Below are 21,352 nucleotides of genomic sequence, written 5' to 3' on the forward strand. Positions count from 1 at the left end.
AGGCTAATGTGGGGGACACAAGTCCAGCCCCTGCCTCAGGTGGGGGAAAGACCTGCAGAGTTAGCAGTGTCCCAAAGGTCTCTCCTCCTGTGGGGTCAGGCCGGGTGGGGCTTTGCTGGGGATCTACTTCTTCAGGCTTCTCCCCACGCCTGCTGGCTCCCCTACACTGGGCGGGACCTCCTTAGGCTTCCTCTACCCGGGCACTTGCTCGTCTGTCTCTGGGGACGGGTGAGGACCTTGAAGGCCGTGTTGTCCCCCATGACCTGTTTCTGGGGAGAGGGTGGAGAACACCGTGCAACTTGTTTCCCCACCCCGGCCCCACCCCCACCCCAGCTGCAGGGCCTATAAAGCTGCTTGGCCCGTCTGACAGTTGCAGGGGTGGGAAGCCAAGCACCCAGCAGCCGGGAGCTGTCACCAGGCCTTGAGTTTAAATATAGGCACCCAAGCCTATAATTTGCCTCCCTTCCCCACGCTGTGGTGCTTATAATTAGAGCCAGGAGACAGCACGGAGGGGTGGGCCAGCCGGCGAGTGGCTGGCTAGGTGGGGAGGCCTAGGCTTTGCACAGAACTTCCCTGGGCTGGGAGGCCCAATGCGCCCGGACTGCTCACCCTGCAGCTGTGCTGGGACTCCAGGGCAGCCCACAGCCCAAGTGTGCTGAGGTTTGGCCACAGGTGTCTCTCTGGCATTTGGGCACTGCCCTCGACCCTTTCATGTCTGTTTTGCAGCTGGCGGTCATTATAAAACTAACTCCATCCCGAACCCTTCCTGCTCAAAATGATTCTGTGGCTCCCACTGCCCTCAGGAGAAAGCCGGGGGCTGCAGGGACTCCGGGTCTGGCATGAGCTGGCCCCACAGCACGGTGTGGGTCGTCACCTTCAGTACTTGTTGAGAGCCCGAGAGGCAGGCACCGTGGCCCCATTTTTCAGAGGTGGAGTGGAGGCACCCGTTCTCAGGGTTGTCACTGCACACGGGCACAGGTTCCTTGGGTTCAGGCTCCTAGCGCCCTCTCTGCACGGTCAGTGGGCACCATAAAGTGCCTACTGTGTACACTGGTCCCTACGGATGGGCTTCAGGGACCATCTCACCCAAGCCCCCTCACTTTGCTTATGAGGCCACTGAGGCCTGCTGCACTTTCCCCTGGCCCACTGGTGTGCTTGCTGCCCGCCACGTCGGGGTGTGTGTGTGTGGGGGGCACACTCACCTGCCTTGCCGATCTGCACGGCCAGCTTGGTGAGCTTGCCCTGCAGCACAGACTTCTCCTTCTTGTGCATGTTGGCCTTCTTCTTGTCATCTGCGTCGCCGCCCTCCGCACTCTTCAGGGGCTGCATCTCCATGGCGGCCGCCCCGTCCTGCTGCTTGGCTGCGGGGGCAGAGTATGCATGTTCACACACGCAGGTCACCCTGCGGGGGGGAGGTGGGACACCCAGGCCTCCCTCCTCCATCCCTGGCATGGCTGGCACAGAAACCCTGGCATGACTGGAGTCCCAGTCGGGAGCTGCACTACTCCCCCCTCTGATCCCGAACGATACCCCAGACCCTACTCCAACTGTTCTCTTGGCCTCCCCACATTTAGACAAGCCAGACGGACTCAGAACTCTGGCCACTCCATCCTTGGGGACACTTTCTTGGGGTGCTGAGTAGCCACTGGACAGGGGAAATCCTGACTGGTCATACAAACTCCCCATCTCCAGCCAGGATGGACTCTTCGACACAGGACTCACTGACTAGGGGGCTTCTGGCTCTTTGGACAGCCTCTCCACCCCTTGGGCTCTAGGGGTCTCAAGAAGCCAGCCTCAAGCAGAGGTGGGGGACAGGAGTTCAGCCTCCTTGTCTCAGGTGGAGGAAAACCTGCAGGGTTAGCAGTGTCCCAGAGCTCCCTCCTTCTGTGCGGCCACGCCAGATGGGGCTTTCCCTGGATTCTGCTTCCTCTGGCTTCCCCCCGGATCTGCCTGGCTCCCCTTATACTCAGCAGGGCCTCCCTAATTCCCCTTCACCCAAATCAGAGAAATGGGGGAGCCGTGGTACATGGCTCCCCAGGCAAAGGCTCGACACTTAGCCCCGCACTCTGGGCAGCATACCTGTGCCCCACCCCCAGATGACAGGCCCCCTGACCTCCAGCAGATGCCTGCCCCTTGCCTCCTCTGGCTGCTTAGTATCTGAGGGGAGGGTCTGCAGGGACCACTAGCAGGGACGGGGAAAGGGTTACCTTTGCTCTGGCTGGCCTCCACAGTGCCATCTTGCATCTTACCTACACGACAAAGAATTTTAACAGACAACAGAGAACAGACAGTACACGCAGGTCACCACAGAGACGGGACAGGGCCACGGACACTCAAGTCACAGATGGAGGGAGGTGCAGGTGCCACAAAGAGGGTGTGGCTCATCCCTGGGGAAGGTCTGTGCTCAATGGGGTACCCTTGGAACAGGGCAAGGCTGGCCAATGGGAGCTGGAGGCTCTGCCAGGTCAGGCAGCTCTTGCCTCTCTAGGGGATTGGGGAGAGGGTTGGGGTCTGCTGTCAGGACATGGGAGAGGGTGCTTTTGGCACCCAGGCCAAGCCTTTCCTGGTTTACCCTGTTGCTGTCTTTTGTGGGCAGATGAGGCAGAGGGACCCTTGTTTGGTGACATCCTTATCATTCTCTGGGGTTGGAAAGCCTGCAGATGCAGTTCAGCGTGACTGAGGGATGGAGAGGATTCCGGGGCAAAGAGGGGCTTGGGCAGGGCACTACCTCAATGGCTGCCTTCGTAGGGACGGCCTGCCTCCTTATCCTCCCTGCAAAGGACGCGAAGTCACAGCACGGTCACCCCTTCCTGGTTCTGCTGAGTGAGGCCCCGGCAAAGGGCTGGCCCCTTTGTTCTGAAGTTTCTAGGTGTCACTCCTAGGAGGGGGGTGATGTGTGAGGGCCCTCCCTGCCACCAGAGCCCGAGGTTGCATAGCATTGAGGAGGGAGAGGGAGTGTGCCAACTTCTCCTGCCACACAGGGGTCTCCCTATCCGAGTTGGTTGTCAGGAGAGCCTGGTTCTGGCTTCGTTGGGGGGAACTGGAAGCCACTAGCTGAACCTGAGACATTGTTCAAGGAGCTGCCGGCTGCCACTGTCCAGAAGGTCCCTTCCCCCAGCTCACCCTGGGCCCTGGCCTTAGGGGACTCCCTATCCCTCCCCCCCACCCACATCCAGGGTGGACCATCTCCAGAGGTGGGTTTTAGCACATTCTCAGGCCTTGCAACCTCTGCCACCTCATGGAGTCCTCTCTGCAGGCCCTTGGGTTCTGGTCACTATAGATTTACAGATGAGAAACTGAGGCTCACAGCAGGGGACTGGAGCACGCTCCCCGAGGCACAGGTGGGGCCAGCTCTGAGCTCAAGGGAGGACAGGTCTGGGCATTGGTGATATGCTGTACTTTCCAGAGCCTCCTATCAGTGTGGGCTGGCCTCTCCCAGCCCCAGCGTCCACCTCCGACATGGAGCTGGGGGCCTCTGCAGGTTACAACCTGCAGGTGCCTGCATGTTGGAGTCTCAAAGGCTTTGCAAGTGGCAACTCTTGGCAGCCTTCTCCCCACCTGTGCAGGGATGGGTGGAGGTGTTGACACTCACATGACCCCCTGTCGTGCCCTCAGCTCCCCTGGCAGTATTTGAATGGACCCTGCACAACACACGTGGCTGCGTTCCTACTGCCCATGTCCCCATCCCTGCTTTAGGGGGGGACCCAGAGGGGAGGAGCGACCCCCCCTCACATGCTAGGGTGCTCTGCCCAAGCGCCCCATTGTTCCCTCCCACTTCTGCTCGCCAAGGATGGGGACCCCTGGGCCTCAAGAGAAAGGTCCTTGTTCTCTCCTAGAGCTCCTCCTACTGGATTACAAGACAAAACACAGGTGCGGAGGGGCGGGGGGTGGGGGGAGAGCGGCGGCGGTGGGGGCCGTTTAGAGAAAATAGGACTTGGAATGATCCTTTTGGTTTTGGGAAATAACTACTGATTGTGCTGTGTGTGTCCCTGGGTACAGAGAACCCTTCCTCTGAGTTGCATCGGATCAGACCCCAGAGCCCATTAAGCCAAGCGGGCAATTTCCTTTTATTTCCACAGTGACCACGTGACCGGAGGAACAATCGCCAGCCCGTGTGTGTGTGTGTGTGTATGTGTGTGCACGTGTGTACAAGTGCGGCAGGGAGTGGCGTTCCAGGAGTGCTGGCGGGAGGCGGCCTGGGTTTTCAGAAGCGAGGGGGGGGGGGGGGCGGGGTCTTGACCAAACTAGTTCTCACTGGCCCCTAGATCCCGGTGAGACTAGCTTTGCTGCCCCCACCCCCACCCCTGTGCCCTCTGTGTAACCTAGCGGCTATGCTTCAGGGGCCCTGGAGCCTGTGTGCAGAGAGTTACAGCAATGGACCCCAACCACAAGGCCACAGCCCAGACCCAGCAGCTGCTCTGCGGGAGAAAGAGGAGGCTGGCTGCCACCATGAAGACATCCAGCCGTGGGGACCCAGGAGGTCTGTAGGGTGGCCGTGCATGGCAGTCAGCTTTCTCGGACTTGGGATGGTCGAGCAGGACGTCCTTCTCTGCACCCCACTCCAGATTCAGCTTGTTGAGCCCCAGGGTCAAGGATGGGAACATGAAGGCCATGGAGGACTCCTGGGGATGTGACCTGGTGAACAGGCTCGGGGGGAGACGGGTCCCAGGCTGACATTTCTTTTTCCTCTCCGTGAACTGGGGACGATGGCCAACGTCCTTGTGTTATGCAAAGATGCTCAGGCGAATCCCGGGAGGGAACAGTAATTTACGGGTGATGCCAACAGCTGACCTGCGCTCTCAGCTGCCAACAGAAAGGTTTTCTCATGCAGAGGTGTCTTGCAAGAAAGGCCTGGCGGCCTCCTTCTAAGATGATCAGCCACTGAGAATCCCGTGACACGCTCAGGGGTCAGCGAGAGCCAGGACTGTCTGGATAACTGGAGCTGGCTTGGGAGTAAAGTGAGATCAAAGGAGACAGCCACGCTGGCAGACGCGCCCATCTCTCAGGTAAAGGCTCATGAGAGTGGACTCAGGAAAGCCTGCTGTGCCGTCCAACTTCTTGTTCTACCTCCATCCCTCTCACTCACCGAGGGTCAGCCGAGGGTCTTGATCTTTAACGAGTCCTTAAAATACACGGCTCTCGTTCAGAGGGTCCTAGGTGGAGCCCAGAAACCCGCATTTCTAACAAGCTCCAGTGGGTGCTACCGCTTCTGGACCCGAGATGGCCTTTGGAACAGCAGTGACTGACAGGCTGGTGTCCCAGAAACATCACAGGCCGTACCAGTGCCCAGGGGCTCAGCAAGAGAAGGACACACAGGGGCAGCAGTTTGGGAAAAAAACAAAAACAAAAAAACTGCCACTGGCCAGGAGTCCCCAGCGATAGATATTCAAGGCTCTGCAGCAAGAAAGAAACCCACTCACACCATGACCTTTAACCGCACTGGAACATGGGACCCTTTTCTTGGTGGGGGGGTGTCTTTTGCATGGATGTAAATCACTGGTTCATTTATTAACCCGCAGCAGCAATGATACAGGACCCTCTCATGGCTCTGAGGGCCAGCAGTCTCCAGTGGACAGGCAGGGAGTAGCGCTGGAGGAAACTGAGTCCCCTGCCTTGTCCAGTTGTTGGGGGTGTGTGGTCGCAGCCATCCTACTGCTGTCCCACCAAGTTTACCCGGGTTGGGGGGGGCAAATTTCCAGGTCTTTCTCCCACAGAGCTGCGGGGGGAGGGGGCTCAAACCACTCATCTTTCAGTTATCAGCCAAGTACTTAACCCTTTTGCCTCCCAAGCTCAGCAGAGAGGGGCGTGTCGGGCTCTGAAGATCTGGGTGACATTGACAGGGCACACTGGGAGATTCTGGATCGGGGGCGGGGTGGGATGGGGAGAGGGCAGAAGCATGGACTTCCGAGCCAGCCAGGTCTGGCTTCCAATCCTAGCTCTGCGAACTTGGGCTAATGTCCTGACCTCTCCGAGCCTCAGTTTCCCCATCTTTCAAGTGGGGGGTCACAAAACCTGTGTACGCAGGCTTCTTGCGAGGGTCTTAGTGAGACCATGAACATGGAATGCTGGTTGTCAAATGTTGGAGCCCCCATCTTCCCCGGGGCTCCCCTCCCCCAGCGACGCAGGTACTGGCTGCTGCTGGGATGTGAACTTCTCCCTATCCTACCTCCTCAGATCCCAGCAGGGTTTTCACCCTGAGGAAAGCAGACACCACCTCCTGCTTCCTACCCTGGCAGCCTCGGGCTTGCCCATATCAGCACCCCCTGCCATCCCTCCGCCACCTCAGCCTGATGCTCGGTGCCTCCCACACCCCAAGCTGTCCTCCTTCCTCCTCCGGTGCCTGAAATAGACTGCACCCGAATCGGTCCTCCTGGGTGAGACCATGTTTGCAGAAATGCCTCACCCAGCCCGTGGCACACCCTAGGCACTTCTGGTCTTGGTGGGTGGGTGCGGGGTGTGGGGTGGGATGGGGAGCCTCCGCCAAGTCTCCCTACTTTGCCAGCATGGTGAGGAGTAAGTGGTATCAGTGGTGGAGAAACCCACAGCCCCGTGCCTTGCGTGCAGTGACGCTGGGGGTAGGGAGAGCCCGCTTCCTCCTCTCTGCTTTCCTGGGGCCGTGGTGTCAGGACCAAACCAACCTTGGACCTCCTTGCAGCAGTTCAGAAGAGCCCGCGCCCCTCAGATGCTACCTATTCCAGGGGCGGGGGGGCGGGGGGGTGGGGGTAGCTGAGTAAGCAGAAGACCTGCAGCTGTGAAGACGGGAGGGTGTAGCCATAGGGATCTTCTACAGGCCCCAAGAACAAGTGAAGGGAATTCCCTCCTGCCTGTGTGTGAGGAGGGTAAGATGCAGAGCCCATGTGCACCGTGGCAGCCCCTGCCCCGCCCTCCACACCCAACGGTCCAGTCAGAATGCAGAGACCCAGAGCAAGTGCTCCCGCACAGGCACAGCAAGAGACACCAGTCCACGCCCGAGGGCAGCTCTTGGCCCCAGCCCAAGCGAACCCCCTGCCCGTTCGCTCCGTGAGAGAGAAGAGAAGAAATGTCTACCAGTGGCGCAGCCATGCTACAGGATGGGGCCAAGGAGCTGAACCCGGGCCCGGGTCCCACTGCCTCGAGGGAATTTGTGAGGCAAGGGCTCGATCCTTTGCCAGGGACCCAGACACCAGCTTCAGCCCAGTCCTGACCCCAGGCCCTCTCCCCAAAGCTGGGGCTAGGAGCGCGCTTAGGAGAGGGCACGCCAGGCAGGACGCTGCTTCCTGGGGGCCAGATCTGCAGCCAGAGGTATGCCCATCTTTTGGGCCCCACTGGGGGTCAAGGTCCCAACATGGTGCAGCGCCACTGTGGAAGCTACAGGTTGGCGCTGTGTTGGGCCCCTCGACGTCGCTCCTCTCTTAAGCGCTTGCCCCATGTGAGAGGCTGACTGTCCCAGAGCTGCCCATGCACATCCGAGATCTGTGCAGTCCAGAAGAGGGAGAGGAAAGCCCAGAGTTGGGGTGGGGAGAGATGCCCATCCAACCAAGACCGAGAGCTCGACATCGGAGACATACCATTGACTAGGCCGGCATTGGCACTATCTGCAGCATTTGAAGCTGCCGCATCATCTGCTGCTGCTGGGGTGGGAGGGATGGAAAATGCAGTGTGTCACAATGGAGGAGAGGAACAACGCAGAACAGCAACAACAATAAGGGCATGAACCAACTGGTAAGGACATCAATCACATGGCTATCGTCTTAAAACATTTTCCCCCCCGCTGGAAATCAAGAGACACAACGGTGGGGAGTGGAATGGTCCCACTGAGATGCCACAGGAGTAGTGGGGTGGGGTGGGGGTAGGGAACGCAGGCACGGAGGGTCTTTGAAAGAAAATATGTAGGATGACCAGCGAGGTTGGGCAGGATGACAGCTCAGTGCTGAAGTCTAGACCGAGGCACCCTGTCGGCCCAGCTAACTGAGGGTCCCTCTTCAGAGAGGGCTCCTAGCAGGAAAGGGGACTGGATTCCTACCAGGGCCAGAGGGGTCAATGACCAGGAGTCATTAAAAAAATACCCAATACAGATACAGTGTGAGTGACAACCCTTCAGGTGGGTGGGGGGTGCAGAGTCCCCTCTATCCACCATCAACACGTTCCAGCAGAACGCCAGTCTGCAGCCGTGCCAACGGTGCAGATGCAACAGGCTTGGCTTTTTCGAATCAGGTTTATTGGGGGCTCATCACAAGCTCCCCCTGTCCTAACCAAAGTTGCCTTGGAAACCCCCAGATGAGAGGGGCTGCCGTTGAAAAGGTGGTATCAAACATATTGAGTTTTGTACATGAGACAGAAAGGACACCAAAGAGTTTCCTTAATTTAGAAAAGAAAAATTCTATGACATGACCGAGTTTGCCCTGTTACGCTTTCTTTTGGTGAGAGAAGAAAAGGGGTTTGTGGGAGGGAGAGGAGCAGAGAATGCCGGGTGAGGTGGACCCTCTGTGAGGTGTGGGCAGCCAGCAGAGTAGGTAGGGTACTGGTGAGGGGGGAAGGGGCTGTAGGGTCGTGTGGCATGAGTGAGGCATTGTGTGAGGGCTGCAATACTAAGACGGTGGGTGGCAGTGGGAGGAGAAGCACTGTCAGGCCAGGTCGGCAGAGTGGGGTACTGACATCCTGAAGGGCACAGAGGGGGAGGGCCTGGCAGGACAGAGCTTCCCTCGGTCATTAAGCCCCCTTCAACTGTGTGCTGCCGATCTACAAGGCATAGCCCCACAGTCAAAGGCTACTGCTAGTTCTAAGAGCCCCATCTACCCTGAGAGGGTCTTACTGTACCTGGTAGCTGAAGGCCATCCCCCTTCTTCACACCTGTGTGATGATTTTTGAAACATGTTAATGAAGGAGAAGCACAGACAGTCTCATCTGCACACACACACACACACACACACACACACACACTACTCACCCACATACTCATACGCACTAGCATGCCAGAGCATCCTGAAATGGGTGCACACAGGCAGTCTGTTCTAGGCAATGCTCCTGGTGGAGGTGACGTGACAGAGGGGGCAGGGTCCCTATCCTGTCCACACTGCTCATGGTGGCCTGAGATGTTAGACCACCCTGCCTCTGTCTTCATCTGCAATATCATTTCTACATGTCATACAGACATCCCTCAGGGGTGTAGCTGCTGCTCAGTGATGACCCTAAACCAGGCTTCTGGGATAGGAGAAACACAGGTCTGGTCTGGGTGTGATTTCAGGTACACCTGCCCCTCACCCAGATGCACGTGAAGTTAAAAAAAAAAATGGGACCAGGCTTCTGTACACTGCTCACCTGCCTCTGCTCACCACAGCTTCTAAGGTCTCTTCTAGGGATGCCCCTGACACCTTCTAAGACTGAGGACCAGGACTGTGTGGTCCGTTCAAGCCCTCTGCTCTTCCCTAGACCATAGTTCAGCACCAACAATTCTGCTAGTGGGGCAGCCGGCATCCTAGGGGGGCCCCACTAGAAAATGGTGTCTGCCCTTATCTCTGTGCCTGATGGATATCTGAGATCTGGAGGTAGCAAGGCTGCACCTGAACTCAGGGAGGAGACTTTTACCCTCATTTCCCTTCCACTGGACATCAGAAATTCTGGGCAATGAGGATTCTCTTCTAGAGCTTGGGCAAAGAGATGAGACAAAAGCCTGAAAGGGGGGGTTCTTCCTGAGAGTGTGAGTTCCAGATGAGGGAGCTTAGGACTGGGCCTTTGGACTTCAGCCTGACTGGCTGGAATTTGGGCTTCTTGTGTCTTCTGAGCATCCAGCCCTTTGTTTGAGAGGCACATTTAGCATGGGCTGCCAGCCTGATTTGCTGAAGGGAGCCCAGTTATTAAAGAATCTTGTTCTCATGGGGAAGCAGGGACCAGAATCTGGGCAAGGGGGCAAATGCATGAGGACGAGGGGAGGGGCTCAGCAGTAGATTGGGAGCCAATATTTGTCCCCTATTCCAGAATCTCTTCTGCCAACACCTGAGATGAGTCTATTCTGGGTGGATTTTCAGCTCTGCTCAGTGGAGTTAAAAATAGAAAAAGAAATATGGCTGGGCTGGGAGTTTCTCTCTACCAAAAGGGGTGATGATAGGGCCCATTCACAGTGGAATTTTCTAGAACTTCAGGATGGAGACTCAGCTGAGCTCTCAGCTCCTTTGGATGGGTGTGGAGGGGAAGAAGGGGCCTCCATGAGATGACTGGACAAGACAGAGACAGGGACAAGACCCTGGAGATGGAACAGACAGAGCCTGCCTGGCCTGAGTGGGTTTTGAGGATGCAGGAGGCAGCTGTTGGCACAGGGCGTGGACATAAAAGGCACTCAATAATTAGTTTTTTTGAGTGAACGAATAAACAAAAAGCAATGTGACCTTAAAAGCTCATCTCCTTATCTGGGAGGCAGTTGGGCTTACCTTTCTTGTCTTTCTTCTCTTCTTCTTCTCCACCGGCCCCCAGAAGGGTAAAGATGATGCCAGTCTGAGAGTTCACACCCACAGCAGTCACCACCATCCTTCCTGAGCCCTCCATCACGTGGGTCCCTGGGAAGGAGATGAACACCAAGTTATCATCACAGGGGCTAAAGCCACTTCCCCCAAAGAAGTGGAAGGACTACAGTCTCCGTCTGCTCCTAGGCTTGCCTGATGAGGTCTTGGAGCCCTGAGTATGGTTAACGTTCCAACTGTGTCTATAGGAGCAAGATGATTTCATTTTTGGAGAGAGCTGTGATGGTCCTGGGACCCCCCCACTGTCACACCTGTTTTCAGGTTCCTGAGGCAGCTCCAGGCCCACTAGACTCACTACCTTGTTCTGTAAAATAAGACTCCCCTTTGTTCTCCGCATCCCCTCTTTACTCCACCTTACAGGCCCAGCAGAAGTCATTCTTTATTTTACTGATAATATCTAGAACTGGAGTTCATGGTTTCATTCCACAACCAGCAAAGAAGTGTCAATTCAGCCCAAGCCAGGATTGTCGAACAGAGTCCTGTCCCTCTCCCCCAAATCATGGAAGAGAATGAGGGGTCTGTGACTTTTGGAAGAGAAGAAATCACATCTTTATTTCAACAAACTTCTAAGTGAAACCAGCATCCTCCCCTCTGCCCATTACGCATGCATGCAACCAACTACAAGAGTGTTAGAGGTGCCTGGACGCCACCATCACTAGGAATCATGGATTTTTTTTCATATCATTTTGCAGCTATTGTAGGTCTTGCTCATCTTTACTTTGTAATTAAGATGGTTATTTAATCAGTTGCTAGATCTTGCTAATAAAGAAGTACATATATCACTATACTCCATACTTCTTTTGAAAATGACTTTGTTAACTATCTTTTTATTTTACACGCTTCAAAGCTTTATTTCAAATAGGGGTCTGCACAGGATATCCGACTTCCCCAGGGGTCTATGGTACAAAACATAGGAAGAACCCCTTTCCCAGAAGTTGACATTTTTTCCCAATTGGGTATCCCAAAGGATACTAGAATTCTTTCCAGGATCTGGAGGAGTTGCTGGCAGGGGTGAGGGAGGACTGTGGTCAGAGTGATCCTACTTTTATTTGTTTCCTCTTTGGGGTTTCTGTGTCATATATATATATTTGACAAACATTTTAATATATATTTTATATATTTGACAAACATTTTTGTTGCGGAATGCTTCTGGAAATAAGCTATGGACTTCGGGAAATAAGCTATGGTATACACAGAGCACAGATTTCCTCGGACATACATGGGCTTACTATGCGCTGGACTTGAACTGCCAGCAAATGCCTCCTGCTTTCTTCTCTTTGTGCTGAGATCTGAGTGACATCTGGCTTTAGGGGGAGTGTGTGTGTGTGTGTGTGTGTATTTCTAGACTCTTGATCTCCAGGACATCAAAATCTTAAAAGTGATTTACAGACAGGCACTCAAAGAGGGGCAAATCAAGCCTGAAGGCCCACGAGGGGGTGCTAAGCTTAGTGAGCTTCCACAGACTAGGACTCACAGATGGAGAACAGTTCATCTGGCTCCTTGGCTACTCCCAGGGAAGAGGGACAATGGCATTTTGTCCCTAGAAAGGGGAAGGTAGGGACCATGGACTGAGTGCACATGGAAGGGGTCTAGACCTGGCTTCCAGGCTAGGCGAGGCGTTTCTCATCACAGGGAGAGCCGAGAGCCCCCATGTCGGCAAAACCCAAAGACTGGCCATCATAAAGATGCTGGAGGTTAAAATGAACAACCCCATGGAGCTGAGCCCCAGTGGCATCGTGGTTACAAGCCGGGCTGCAATGCAAAAGGTGAGCAGTTTGACAGTGCCAGCTGCTCTGCGGGAGAAAGATGGGGCTTTCTACTCTTGCAAAGAGTTACCATTCCACCCTGTCCTGCAGGGTCACCAGGGGCCAGCGCCAGCTCAGGGCAGCGCGTTTGCCATTCAGTATGGAACGGTTCTGCTCTGCCACCCACGGAGTTGCCGTGAGTCTGAGTCACCTTGAGAACCATTGCTTTTTTGGGATGATAATAACTCGCTCACAAGACGCTTTCCTGTGCACTGGCTCAGGCTGCGTGGGGGTTGGGCGAGGGCTGGTCAAACAGCAGTTTTGAAAGAGCAGGAGACTGAAGCCCAGGAAGCTCCCATGGGGGCAGGGGAGGGCACGGTGGGCTCTTGAACAGAGAAACTCCTTTGAAACCTTTCTTGCATCCCAAGCACACAGAAGGCAACGAGACTCCCACTCCCACTGCCCAGCTGATTCTGGCAAAACACCTACTGTGTGCTAGGCATGGCCCTAAGTCCTTCCCTTGCAAGGCAGCACATCTGTAATGGAGACTCTCCACTCTCAGCAAATGACCTCACTCATTGACTCACAGTGACCCTATTAGACAGGGTCAAACTGCCCCCTGTGGGTTTCTGAGGCAGTAAGTCTTTACAGAAAGAGCAAGCCTCAATGTTTCTGCTGCGGAGTGGTTGGTGGTTTTGAACAGCTGACCCTGTGATGAATAGCCCACCTCATAACCCACCATGCCACCAAGGCTCCTGAATGAATTATGTACAAAGGGTCACATTCACTTGACTCTCAGTGACAGGGCAAGAAGCCGGGGCTCAGAGAGAGGAGGCATGTGGTTTGCCCAAGGTTACCCAGCTGGTGGTGGTTGGTGGGGGCAGAGCCACCACTTGGAAGTCAGCCCCCCATATACCTCTTCTCCACATAGGACTACAACCCTAACACCCTGGTCCAAAACCATGAAAAACAATCATTGGAAAACGAATGCGTGTTTATTATCCAGTTCTGGTAGCGTGGAAATGGAGTGTCTGATCCCCCCTCCTTACTGCAGAAGGGGGTGGAAAAAGTCACGAGGCCTACTTTCCACCCGAGATCATCAGATCCCCAGCAAACCACCCTCCAATCAAATCACCCCCATCACTGCAGGCAGCTGGCAGCTGCCTAGCCCTGGGGATTGCCCCGCCCTGTCTCAGCCCAGCCCTTGCGCTGGTCCCTGCTAGACTCCGCTGCTGTGTCCAGCCACACGTCCTCTCCACTGGGGCACACCCAGCTCCCTTGGGTCCAGCCCCTCTGCCCTCAATGCCAGCCCCCCCACCTCCCATTGCCCACCTCTGGCTCTGGGCTCAAGACAAGTGGCCCTTCTTCTGAGGAGTTCCCCTGACTCCTTGGGGAGCTCCAGCTCTCTCCCTGGACCAACCCGCAGTTCTCTGGGACTTCCAGTCTATGACCCCCCACAGACTGGGTCCTTCTGCCTCCTCAAATGGAACCTGTCCCATGGCTGGAGCGCTAGCTCCTGACCTCCCCTCCCTCCTTTCTCACCTGTCATGGTGAGCTCCACCTCACCCCAACACAACTTCCAAAGGGCCAGATTCATTCCACCTTTGCCTCTACCTCACCGGGCTGTGGCCTCTCAGAGAACTCCACCTGTCTCCTTACCTCATGCCCCACAGACTCTCACAGTGGGTAAGGCTTCCCAGGCCAGGTGCTAATGGTGGAGCAACAGGCATTGTCAAAGCCTGGTTAATTCGGTGTCCCCAGGGAAGCTCCAGAGGAGTGGTGGGCTGAACCCTTTCCTGGGGGGACCTGGCCCCAGGACCTGATTGCTCCTGGTCCCCATGGGATTCCCTTATCGCTCGGGCCTCCTCCTTCGGGCCCTTAGAACCCACATGACTCTGGAGGTGGTTGTGGAGCCTGGGGGCCCTGTAACTTAGCACAGGCGTTTGGAGGTGTGTAGAGGCTGCTTCAGACTGGGGACCTGGGGCCTGGGACTCATTTGGTGTCTGTTTCTCATTTGTCATGTGCCTTCTCTCATCTCTGGATGTCAGCTTCATCTCTGCAAAATGGGGAGGGCACTGGCTGAGGTCGTCCCCACCAGTGTTGGGGTCTCAGGGAGATGCAGGCTGTCTCTGGGGCAGCTTCCACCAGGAATTCCATCTCTGGGAGGGCAGGGGTGGGGGCCTGGCACAGCTGGGGCCAGCACACCTAATGTAGAGTCCCTGCCGGGGCCACCTGCCCTCACTGCAGAGAGCCAACTCTGTGCTGTGACCTGGGTTCAGAGGGCAGCCCCGAGTCCCTACCCTCAAAGAGCCCGTGGTCTCGGCTGGCAGGTGTGACCACAAACAGGCATCAGCCGGAGATGAAGAGGACTCCAGGGCTGGGAGGCACAGGCTGTGCAACGCTGGACATGGGTGATGGACTGGGCTGGGGCTGAAGGCTCAATGGGGGGGGGTGATGGGAGAGAAGAGGGAGGTAGCTGGAAGGGCCCCAAGTTAGACGCCTGCCCAGTGCACACTGGGAGCCCCTGCAGGCTTCTCTGGTGGGGAGGGACCAGGCTCAGATGCCGACTGTCCCAGGCCAGAGCCTCATGCGGAGCTAAGTGTGGTGTGGTGTGGTGTGCTGGGCAGAGGTGAGGGGCCTAGTTTTCTCAAAGGGAGCTTCTGAGCCCAGAGAAGGCAAGAGGCAGGGCAGCGCTGTACTGCAGAGCACCCGAGGGCAGTCGGGTTTGAACTCAGGGTGCCCATCTCTCCTGGAGCTGTCCTCTTCTTGGACAGTGTGAAGGGGTGGCAATGTCCCCTAGGAGGTGCCATTTGGGAGGGCGACTGTCCTCCAGCCACGGTCACCAAGCAAACCAGCAGGGTCCCAGCCCCGAGAGGCTTCCCGGCTGCCCTGGGCACATGGGGAAGCAGTATAGCCGGGACTGGAACCCGTGCTTGTGGGGACGAGGCAGGGTGGTGTAATGGAGAGAGTGTGGGTCAGGCAGCAGGCTCGGGCCTTCCTGCACTCCTGGTGGCATCCACAGCGGCAGATGCAACTTCTCAAGCAGGCCGGCCCCTCTGGCAGGTGGGCAGCAGGATAGGATGTGTGTGTGTGGGGAGAGAGAGTCCCAAGAGAGCCCGGTGGTGTCCTGCGCAACCACACACTGTTGATGTTCTGGCTCTGAGGGCTGGGGCCCTGCAGGGGCAGCCTTGGCTTGGAGAAGATGCCCCAGCCCCTCCTGCAGGGCCCAGAAGTGAATTAATTCCACACGGTGCTCAGAGTCAAGTGCGTGCAGAAAGAGCACCGGGCAGAAGGACCAGTGGGCTGGGACTCACCCTGGCCCTGCCCCTCTGTGTGGCTTTATTCTCAAGTTACATCTACAATGGTCTCAGTTTTCCTGGCTGTAGAAGGGGCCAAGACCAGGCTTCTCTGGGGGGCCCGGTGAGTCACCTGAAAGGCAGTTGTTTCTCTTAAGTGAGGGTTCACTTCCCTCTGGAACCCTCACAGGCTCAAGACCACTGGCCTAGCTCCCCATGGACCCAGGAGGTACGGCTCCTTGTGGAAGCAGCTGGAGAGGCCGGTGGCTATGCAGAGTCCTGCGCAGGAGGACATCTGCCTTGGCACCTATGATAGCCCTCTGCCAGCGGGGCACCATGCTGTCTGCTGCAAGGGTCAAGTCCACCCAGAAGTGCCTCGGAAGAAAGGCCTGGTGATGACCACTGGAAACCCCAGGCAGCAGAGCTGGACTGACGCCCTGGGCTGGAGTCAGTGCAGTGGCCACAGCATGGAATCCGAAGTCTGGAGTTTGATGGAGCCGAGCCTTGTTCGTGGGCAGGACCTGCTGACCAACGACTCAGGGGCAAAGAAGGCTGGGCTAGGATGGAGGGACACATGCATGCGATGGAGCCCACGGGACAGAGGCTGGTCCTCTGTGAACCAGGGTGGAAGGGACTTGGGCACCAAGTTAATACATGTTTCCCGCTCACTGGGGCTTTTTAAAACCACGGGCTTTCCTGCCTGGCTTTGCCCCAGGGAGAGAGCACACGGAGGCTCTGATTTAGCCACACTGGGCTGGCAGCATTTCTCAGTGGCAGTGGGAGCAGCTGGGACCCTGGCTTGGTGCCTCCCCTGGGTACTTTCTTGCCGGGCCCTTGGCGATGCGTAAGCTTGGGATCTCCCACATCCCTCTTCTCTCTGGTCTGTCCTGGGCTCAGAGGGCGCACCGGGCCTTCGAGACGTCTGCGGTACTATGTGTCTTCAACCTATCCGAGCCTCTCTGTGGGCCAAGCTGCCCCTATGTTTCAGACGGGAGACTGAGATGCTGGAGACAGACTTGTCCAAGGCCTGGGATCCACATGGGCCCCGCCCTGGTACGACTCTCCGAGGATGGTCACATGCGATCATGCAGGGGGCCCCACGCAGAGGAAAGACCCTCACCAGCTCCCCACTGCACACACCTGAGCATGGTGGCTCAGAGAGGGTTAGAGACCTGCCGAGGGCCACACACCAGGGCATGGCAGGACCCACTGACACCAGAATCTGTTCTAGGTGGGCCCAGTCCGTGCAGGCCACAGGGAGCTTCTGACCACCGTGAGGGCCCCGCAGGACCAGCCTGACCTTCCTGTGCTTCCAGGGTCATCTGACCCCAGGGCCCAGCAAGGCGTCCTAGCACAGCTCCACAGTGGCTGCCCATGCGCAGAGATGAGCACCCTGCGGGTCCTTCTCCAGGGAGCTGCAGCACATGAAGGCTCTGCAAGGCAGAGTCAGGATTGTCACCCAGGGCTATTTTACACACCCACATCCAGGATCCAACCAAGGCGTGGGAGGGGACCCCCGAGCAGGGCCTCCCTCCATAGGTCCTCAAACCAGTGTCTCCCCCAGTGTCCCCATGGGTGAACGGACGTCAGAGGACCGGAGCACTCTTCTCAAAGCCACATGGAAAGCTCATGGTGGCTCCAGGATCTGGTTCAGCCGGGCACCCTCTGTCCTCTCCCCACAGTCCCTCCCGGTTTTTCTCTGCTCATCGAGGACAACAGCACACAGGCCCCCAGAGGACTGGGCATGACCTTCTTCTGGGACCTGCCTCTGGAGAGAGGATGGACACAGCACAGTGGCCTCGTGAGGACGGGCAGGGCCCCGTGGGGGTGTGGCCAGTTCGACCCGTTTGGGTTTGTGTCTGTCCCTGGGAGCAGATTTTGTTCGTTATTCTGTGTAAGTGGGTGACTCAATTGACACAGCTGGCTGTGCCCTGGCGTCTGAGTCCCAGGTGAGAACAGGGGCTCAGGTGTCTAGGGAGACTGCCGTTGGGCTGGGGGTGGTCATGGAGGGCTGCACAGAGGAGGTGGGGCCTGAGCAGACTGCAGCGTGGAATGAGCAAGGGGAAAGAGGGTGGGGCTCAGCCAGGGCAGGGGAGAACCAAGGAAAGAAGACAGGTTCACAGTGGGAGTGCAGGGGAGGGTCTTGGGGGCAGGGAGCCTGTGACTCGGGGTTCATCGGGCCCCAGTGGTGCATTTACTGGAGCCCATACCCCAACACCTCAGCCCAAGCCTCTCCAGGCTCCCCTTGGACAGAGCCACGGATGGGGAGGGGATGTATCATCAGTAGGCAGCTACTTCTGTCCTAGAAAGAGTGCTCCTCTTTCCAGAGACAAGCTTCTAGAGAGTGGCCCTTTTGAATCCCCTTTCCTCGCTAGCCACTTGGGCCAAAACACCCCCCACTGCTCCCGTGCCTCAGTTTACCTCCCCCCCCCACAGTTGCATTTCTGAAATGTCAACGCTGTGGCCTTGCAGTTTGGTCCCTGTGGAGTCCCCAGAAAGCCAGGCGCCTTTCTGGACTCTGACTCTCTTTTCCCAGCCGAGCTGTGCCCAGGGTCTCTGGCTACCCAGTGGGCACTTGCTAGATGGCAACAGGACAGAGCCCTGGGCAAGGCTGCTAGGAACCATCACCCAGGTCAGCTGCTGTGGAGCTGACCATGGGTGTCAGCATCGGCCAGGGCTTCCAGCGGGGGATTTTTCAGAAACAAATGGCCAGGCCTTTCTTCTGAGGTGCCCCAGGGAAGTCTCAGACCTGGGATATTTCCATTAGCTGCTAAGTGCGTTTGTGTCACACAGGGGCTCCACAGAACACGCTGCCTAGAATGGCCGGCTTCTGCATCTGCTCCTCCCACCTTGCCCACAGGGACCAGATGGTGGGCACTGGGCCTCCAGGCCAGCCCATAGTTCAAGGCCCAGTGCCCACCATCCTGTCCCTGTGGGCTTCAGCTCAACATAGACAGGCCTCCCCTGACCTGCTCAGATCCCTGTGGCCCTCCTCAGGGCCTCTGTCTTCAGCTGACTCAGCACACTCAGAAGTCACGCAACGTATCTGTCTGCAAACTCCTTTATACAACTCCAAACTCCAGGATGCCCCCTCGACCTCCCTTGCTCCCTTCACCACTGACACACATTAGGTGCTTCATACATGGTGACTCAGAAAGTCCCAGGTGACTAAATAGTCCATCGCCAACCATTCCTGCCTTCCTACCATGTGGCCCTGCAGACTCGATGGCCTTCTCCGTGTCTCCGGAATATCCTACATTCCTTCAGCCCTCCGTGTCTCTGTGCACGGTGTCCACACTCAGCGAGGGAGGTCCACTGCCAGAGCGCTGCTCAGCAGGCTTCGCTCGTGCTTCAGAACCACATCCTCTGGACAGCTCCTCGCGCACTGGCCGCCTCCTCCCAGCCCTTCTCTGGACTCCTTCCTCTCCCACCTCTCTGCTGGAACAAGCTCTCTCCAGCTCTGTCCACCCAGCCAGGCCCGGGGGTGTCTGCTGAGCACTGCTGGAGAGTAAAGGACAGTTTTTCACCCTGGTAGGCCTTCTCTCCACCATCCCTGCAGCACCAGGGTGGCCTTTGCAGAAGGAAGGCACCCCCGGCTCACTGGACACTCAGGACAAGTCTGGACTTCTGACTGTGAGCCAGGAGGGCACACCCCTGCCCTTGAGCTGTGGCCCTCGCTGTCCCCACAACGTGCACAAGACCAGGTTTTCTCATCTTCAAGCCTTTGCTCCCATGTTGCTTGTCCTCAGAGGCTACCCCTCTCCCCTCCCACCATCTGCTTTCCGTTGCTCCATTTTATCTTCTCCAGACATGTCATGTCCCCTGCTTCCCACTCTCCTCAGGGCTGGGGCTTTACCACTGCTGTCACCCCAGCACATGGCCCAGGGCCTGGTGCATAGCAGGTGTCTCCTCACTGATTTGTTCTCATTTCTGAAGGTAGGGTTCAAGCTCTCTCTTCCCCAGAAAACCAGATCACTAGCACCCGGGTCCATGAGAGCAGGCGGCCCTTTTCCAGAGCCTAGAACAGTGCCGAGCACACAGTAGGCACATTTATCGATGAAGACATAAGTAGTTCTCCTTGGGGCTTGGCTGCCCAGAGAGCCCAGCATCAAGGACCAAAGTCTCTGGCCTGTCCAGCCTCTGGGAAGGGAAAACCAATGCACCTGTCCCATGCACGGAGGTGGAATAAGAGGGAACCCCTTCCTGGTCAGCTGCAGCTCACCTGACAGCAGCATGGGGTCCTTGTCCACAGACTTGCGCACCTGGTCGGACTCCCCAGTCAGGGAGCTTTCGTCAATCTTGAGATCATTGCCCTGGATGAAGATGCCGTCGGCAGGGAGCAGGTCGCCTGTGGGAGGAAGGGCGGGGAGTTGGCAAGATGTAAGGGGTCTGTAGAGGCCGGAATGTTCCCGTGGGGGCATGACTCAGAGGGAAGGTTTACTAGTGGGGACCAGATGCCCAGAACTCTCTGGGAAAAGGAATTAAGATGGCCCTGACCCAAAGGCAGCAAGAGATGGGGCCAAGGTGGACAGAGCAAGGCCCACACAGTGAATGAAGGGCTTCTCCCAGCCTGGCTGGGATTTGGGGGGTGGGGTGTGCCCACATCTCTCAAGTTAGAGATGCTTGGATTTTAAGGTATGTTCTCTAGTCTCCATTGGAGTTTGGGGAAATTCTTTCGGAAAGCTCAGCTGAGAAGATCCCAAGACAAGCACATTATCAAGGGAAACTCAGATCCCCACCTAGGACTAATAGCTCCCTACCTCCTCATCCTTCTGCCTTTATTTTTCTCTCCCCTAAACTCTGGGTACCAGGCCACCCACTTTCTTTATGGAAGGACCACAGACCTGCTGTATTTGGTCCTCCATGTCTGCTCCCTCTGACACCCTCTTCAGTCTAAACATCACCTGTCTGTGGCCAAATCAGGCCTGGGAAGTGGATCTCATCCCATTAATCCGTTCTGTGTATCATTAGAGACCCTTGATGTATCTGTGTTGAGGTTGGATCAAGGCTCTGAGCTGTGAACGATTGGTGATGTCTGCCATGCATAAAGGTTAAGAGAGCAGTGGTACGCTCGCTGGGTAGCTGCCATTTCTGATCTAAATGACACTGGAATGCCACTTCTTTCAGAAAGCATGATCCTCAGAAGTCTCTGAAGACATCACGGCTGGGGACCCACCCTGCTTTCTGAGGCCATTTCCCTGCCTCTGCGGGGCTCCTCACCTGCCAAGACTCCAGTCCTCTGACCTGGTTCTGTGGCAAGGGCACTCACCATATTTGATCTGGGCGATGTCCCCGACCACGATCTCTGCCACGGGAATCTGGACCACCTGGTTGGCCCGGATGACCGTGAACTTCTGCTCCTGCTCAATGCGGCTCTGCAGGCCCCGGAACTGCTTCTCTTTGCTCCAGTCGTTGAAGGCCGTGACGAGGACCACACAGATGACGGAGAGAAGGATGGCTGCACCCTCTATCCAGCCTGCCTCCGCCTCCCCCTCATCCTCTGCCCCGGCTTGGGCCGCCGCGCAGCCTGCATGGAACAGAAGTGGCAGGAGGTGGAGGTGATATAGGCCAGACGATTGAAACTCCAGCTCTGCCAAATCATCAGCTCTGACCACCGGGAGGACAGTGGTCTCCTTGCCCTGTGTGTCTATGTGACAAGCCCCATGCAAGGTGTCTTTATGTGAATCATGGATGTGGAAACGGAGGCTTCTTAGAGGGGGCAAGGGACTTCCCCAGGCCAGGAGGAATCAGCGGGGAACTAGTATTTGAACTCAGCACCTGGCTTCAGAGCTCCCCTCTTTGCCACCTTGGACTCTGT

General features: G+C 56.8%; 1 protein-coding gene across 14 annotated transcripts in view; it reads right to left on the reverse strand.

The window, feature by feature from the left end:
- Positions 1-21,352, reverse strand: part of ATP2B2 (ATPase plasma membrane Ca2+ transporting 2) — a 114,865-nt gene that overhangs the window by 52,358 nt on the left and 41,155 nt on the right. For 5 of the 14 annotated variants that reach the window (XM_075550475.1, XM_075550477.1, XM_075550472.1 and 2 more), the window contains 6 exons: positions 20,804-21,061; positions 19,757-19,882; positions 10,400-10,529; positions 7,380-7,390; positions 2,208-2,249; positions 1,203-1,361 (listed from right to left, as the gene is read on the reverse strand). In XM_075550475.1, the coding sequence (XP_075406590.1) occupies positions 1,203-1,361; positions 2,208-2,249; positions 7,380-7,390; positions 10,400-10,529; positions 19,757-19,882; positions 20,804-21,061 (726 nt within the window). Of the gene's footprint in view, positions 1-1,202; positions 1,362-2,207; positions 2,250-4,675; positions 4,687-7,379; positions 7,391-7,547; positions 7,608-8,796; positions 8,830-10,399; positions 10,530-19,756; positions 19,883-20,803; positions 21,062-21,352 lie in introns of all 14 variants that reach the window. The other 9 variants (XM_075550479.1, XM_075550478.1, XM_075550476.1 and 6 more) reach the window with 7 other exon arrangements.

Source organism: Tenrec ecaudatus, chromosome 5, assembly GCF_050624435.1.
Source record: "Tenrec ecaudatus isolate mTenEca1 chromosome 5, mTenEca1.hap1, whole genome shotgun sequence".
In the NCBI taxonomy this organism is placed as follows: Eukaryota; Metazoa; Chordata; class Mammalia; order Afrosoricida; family Tenrecidae; genus Tenrec; species Tenrec ecaudatus.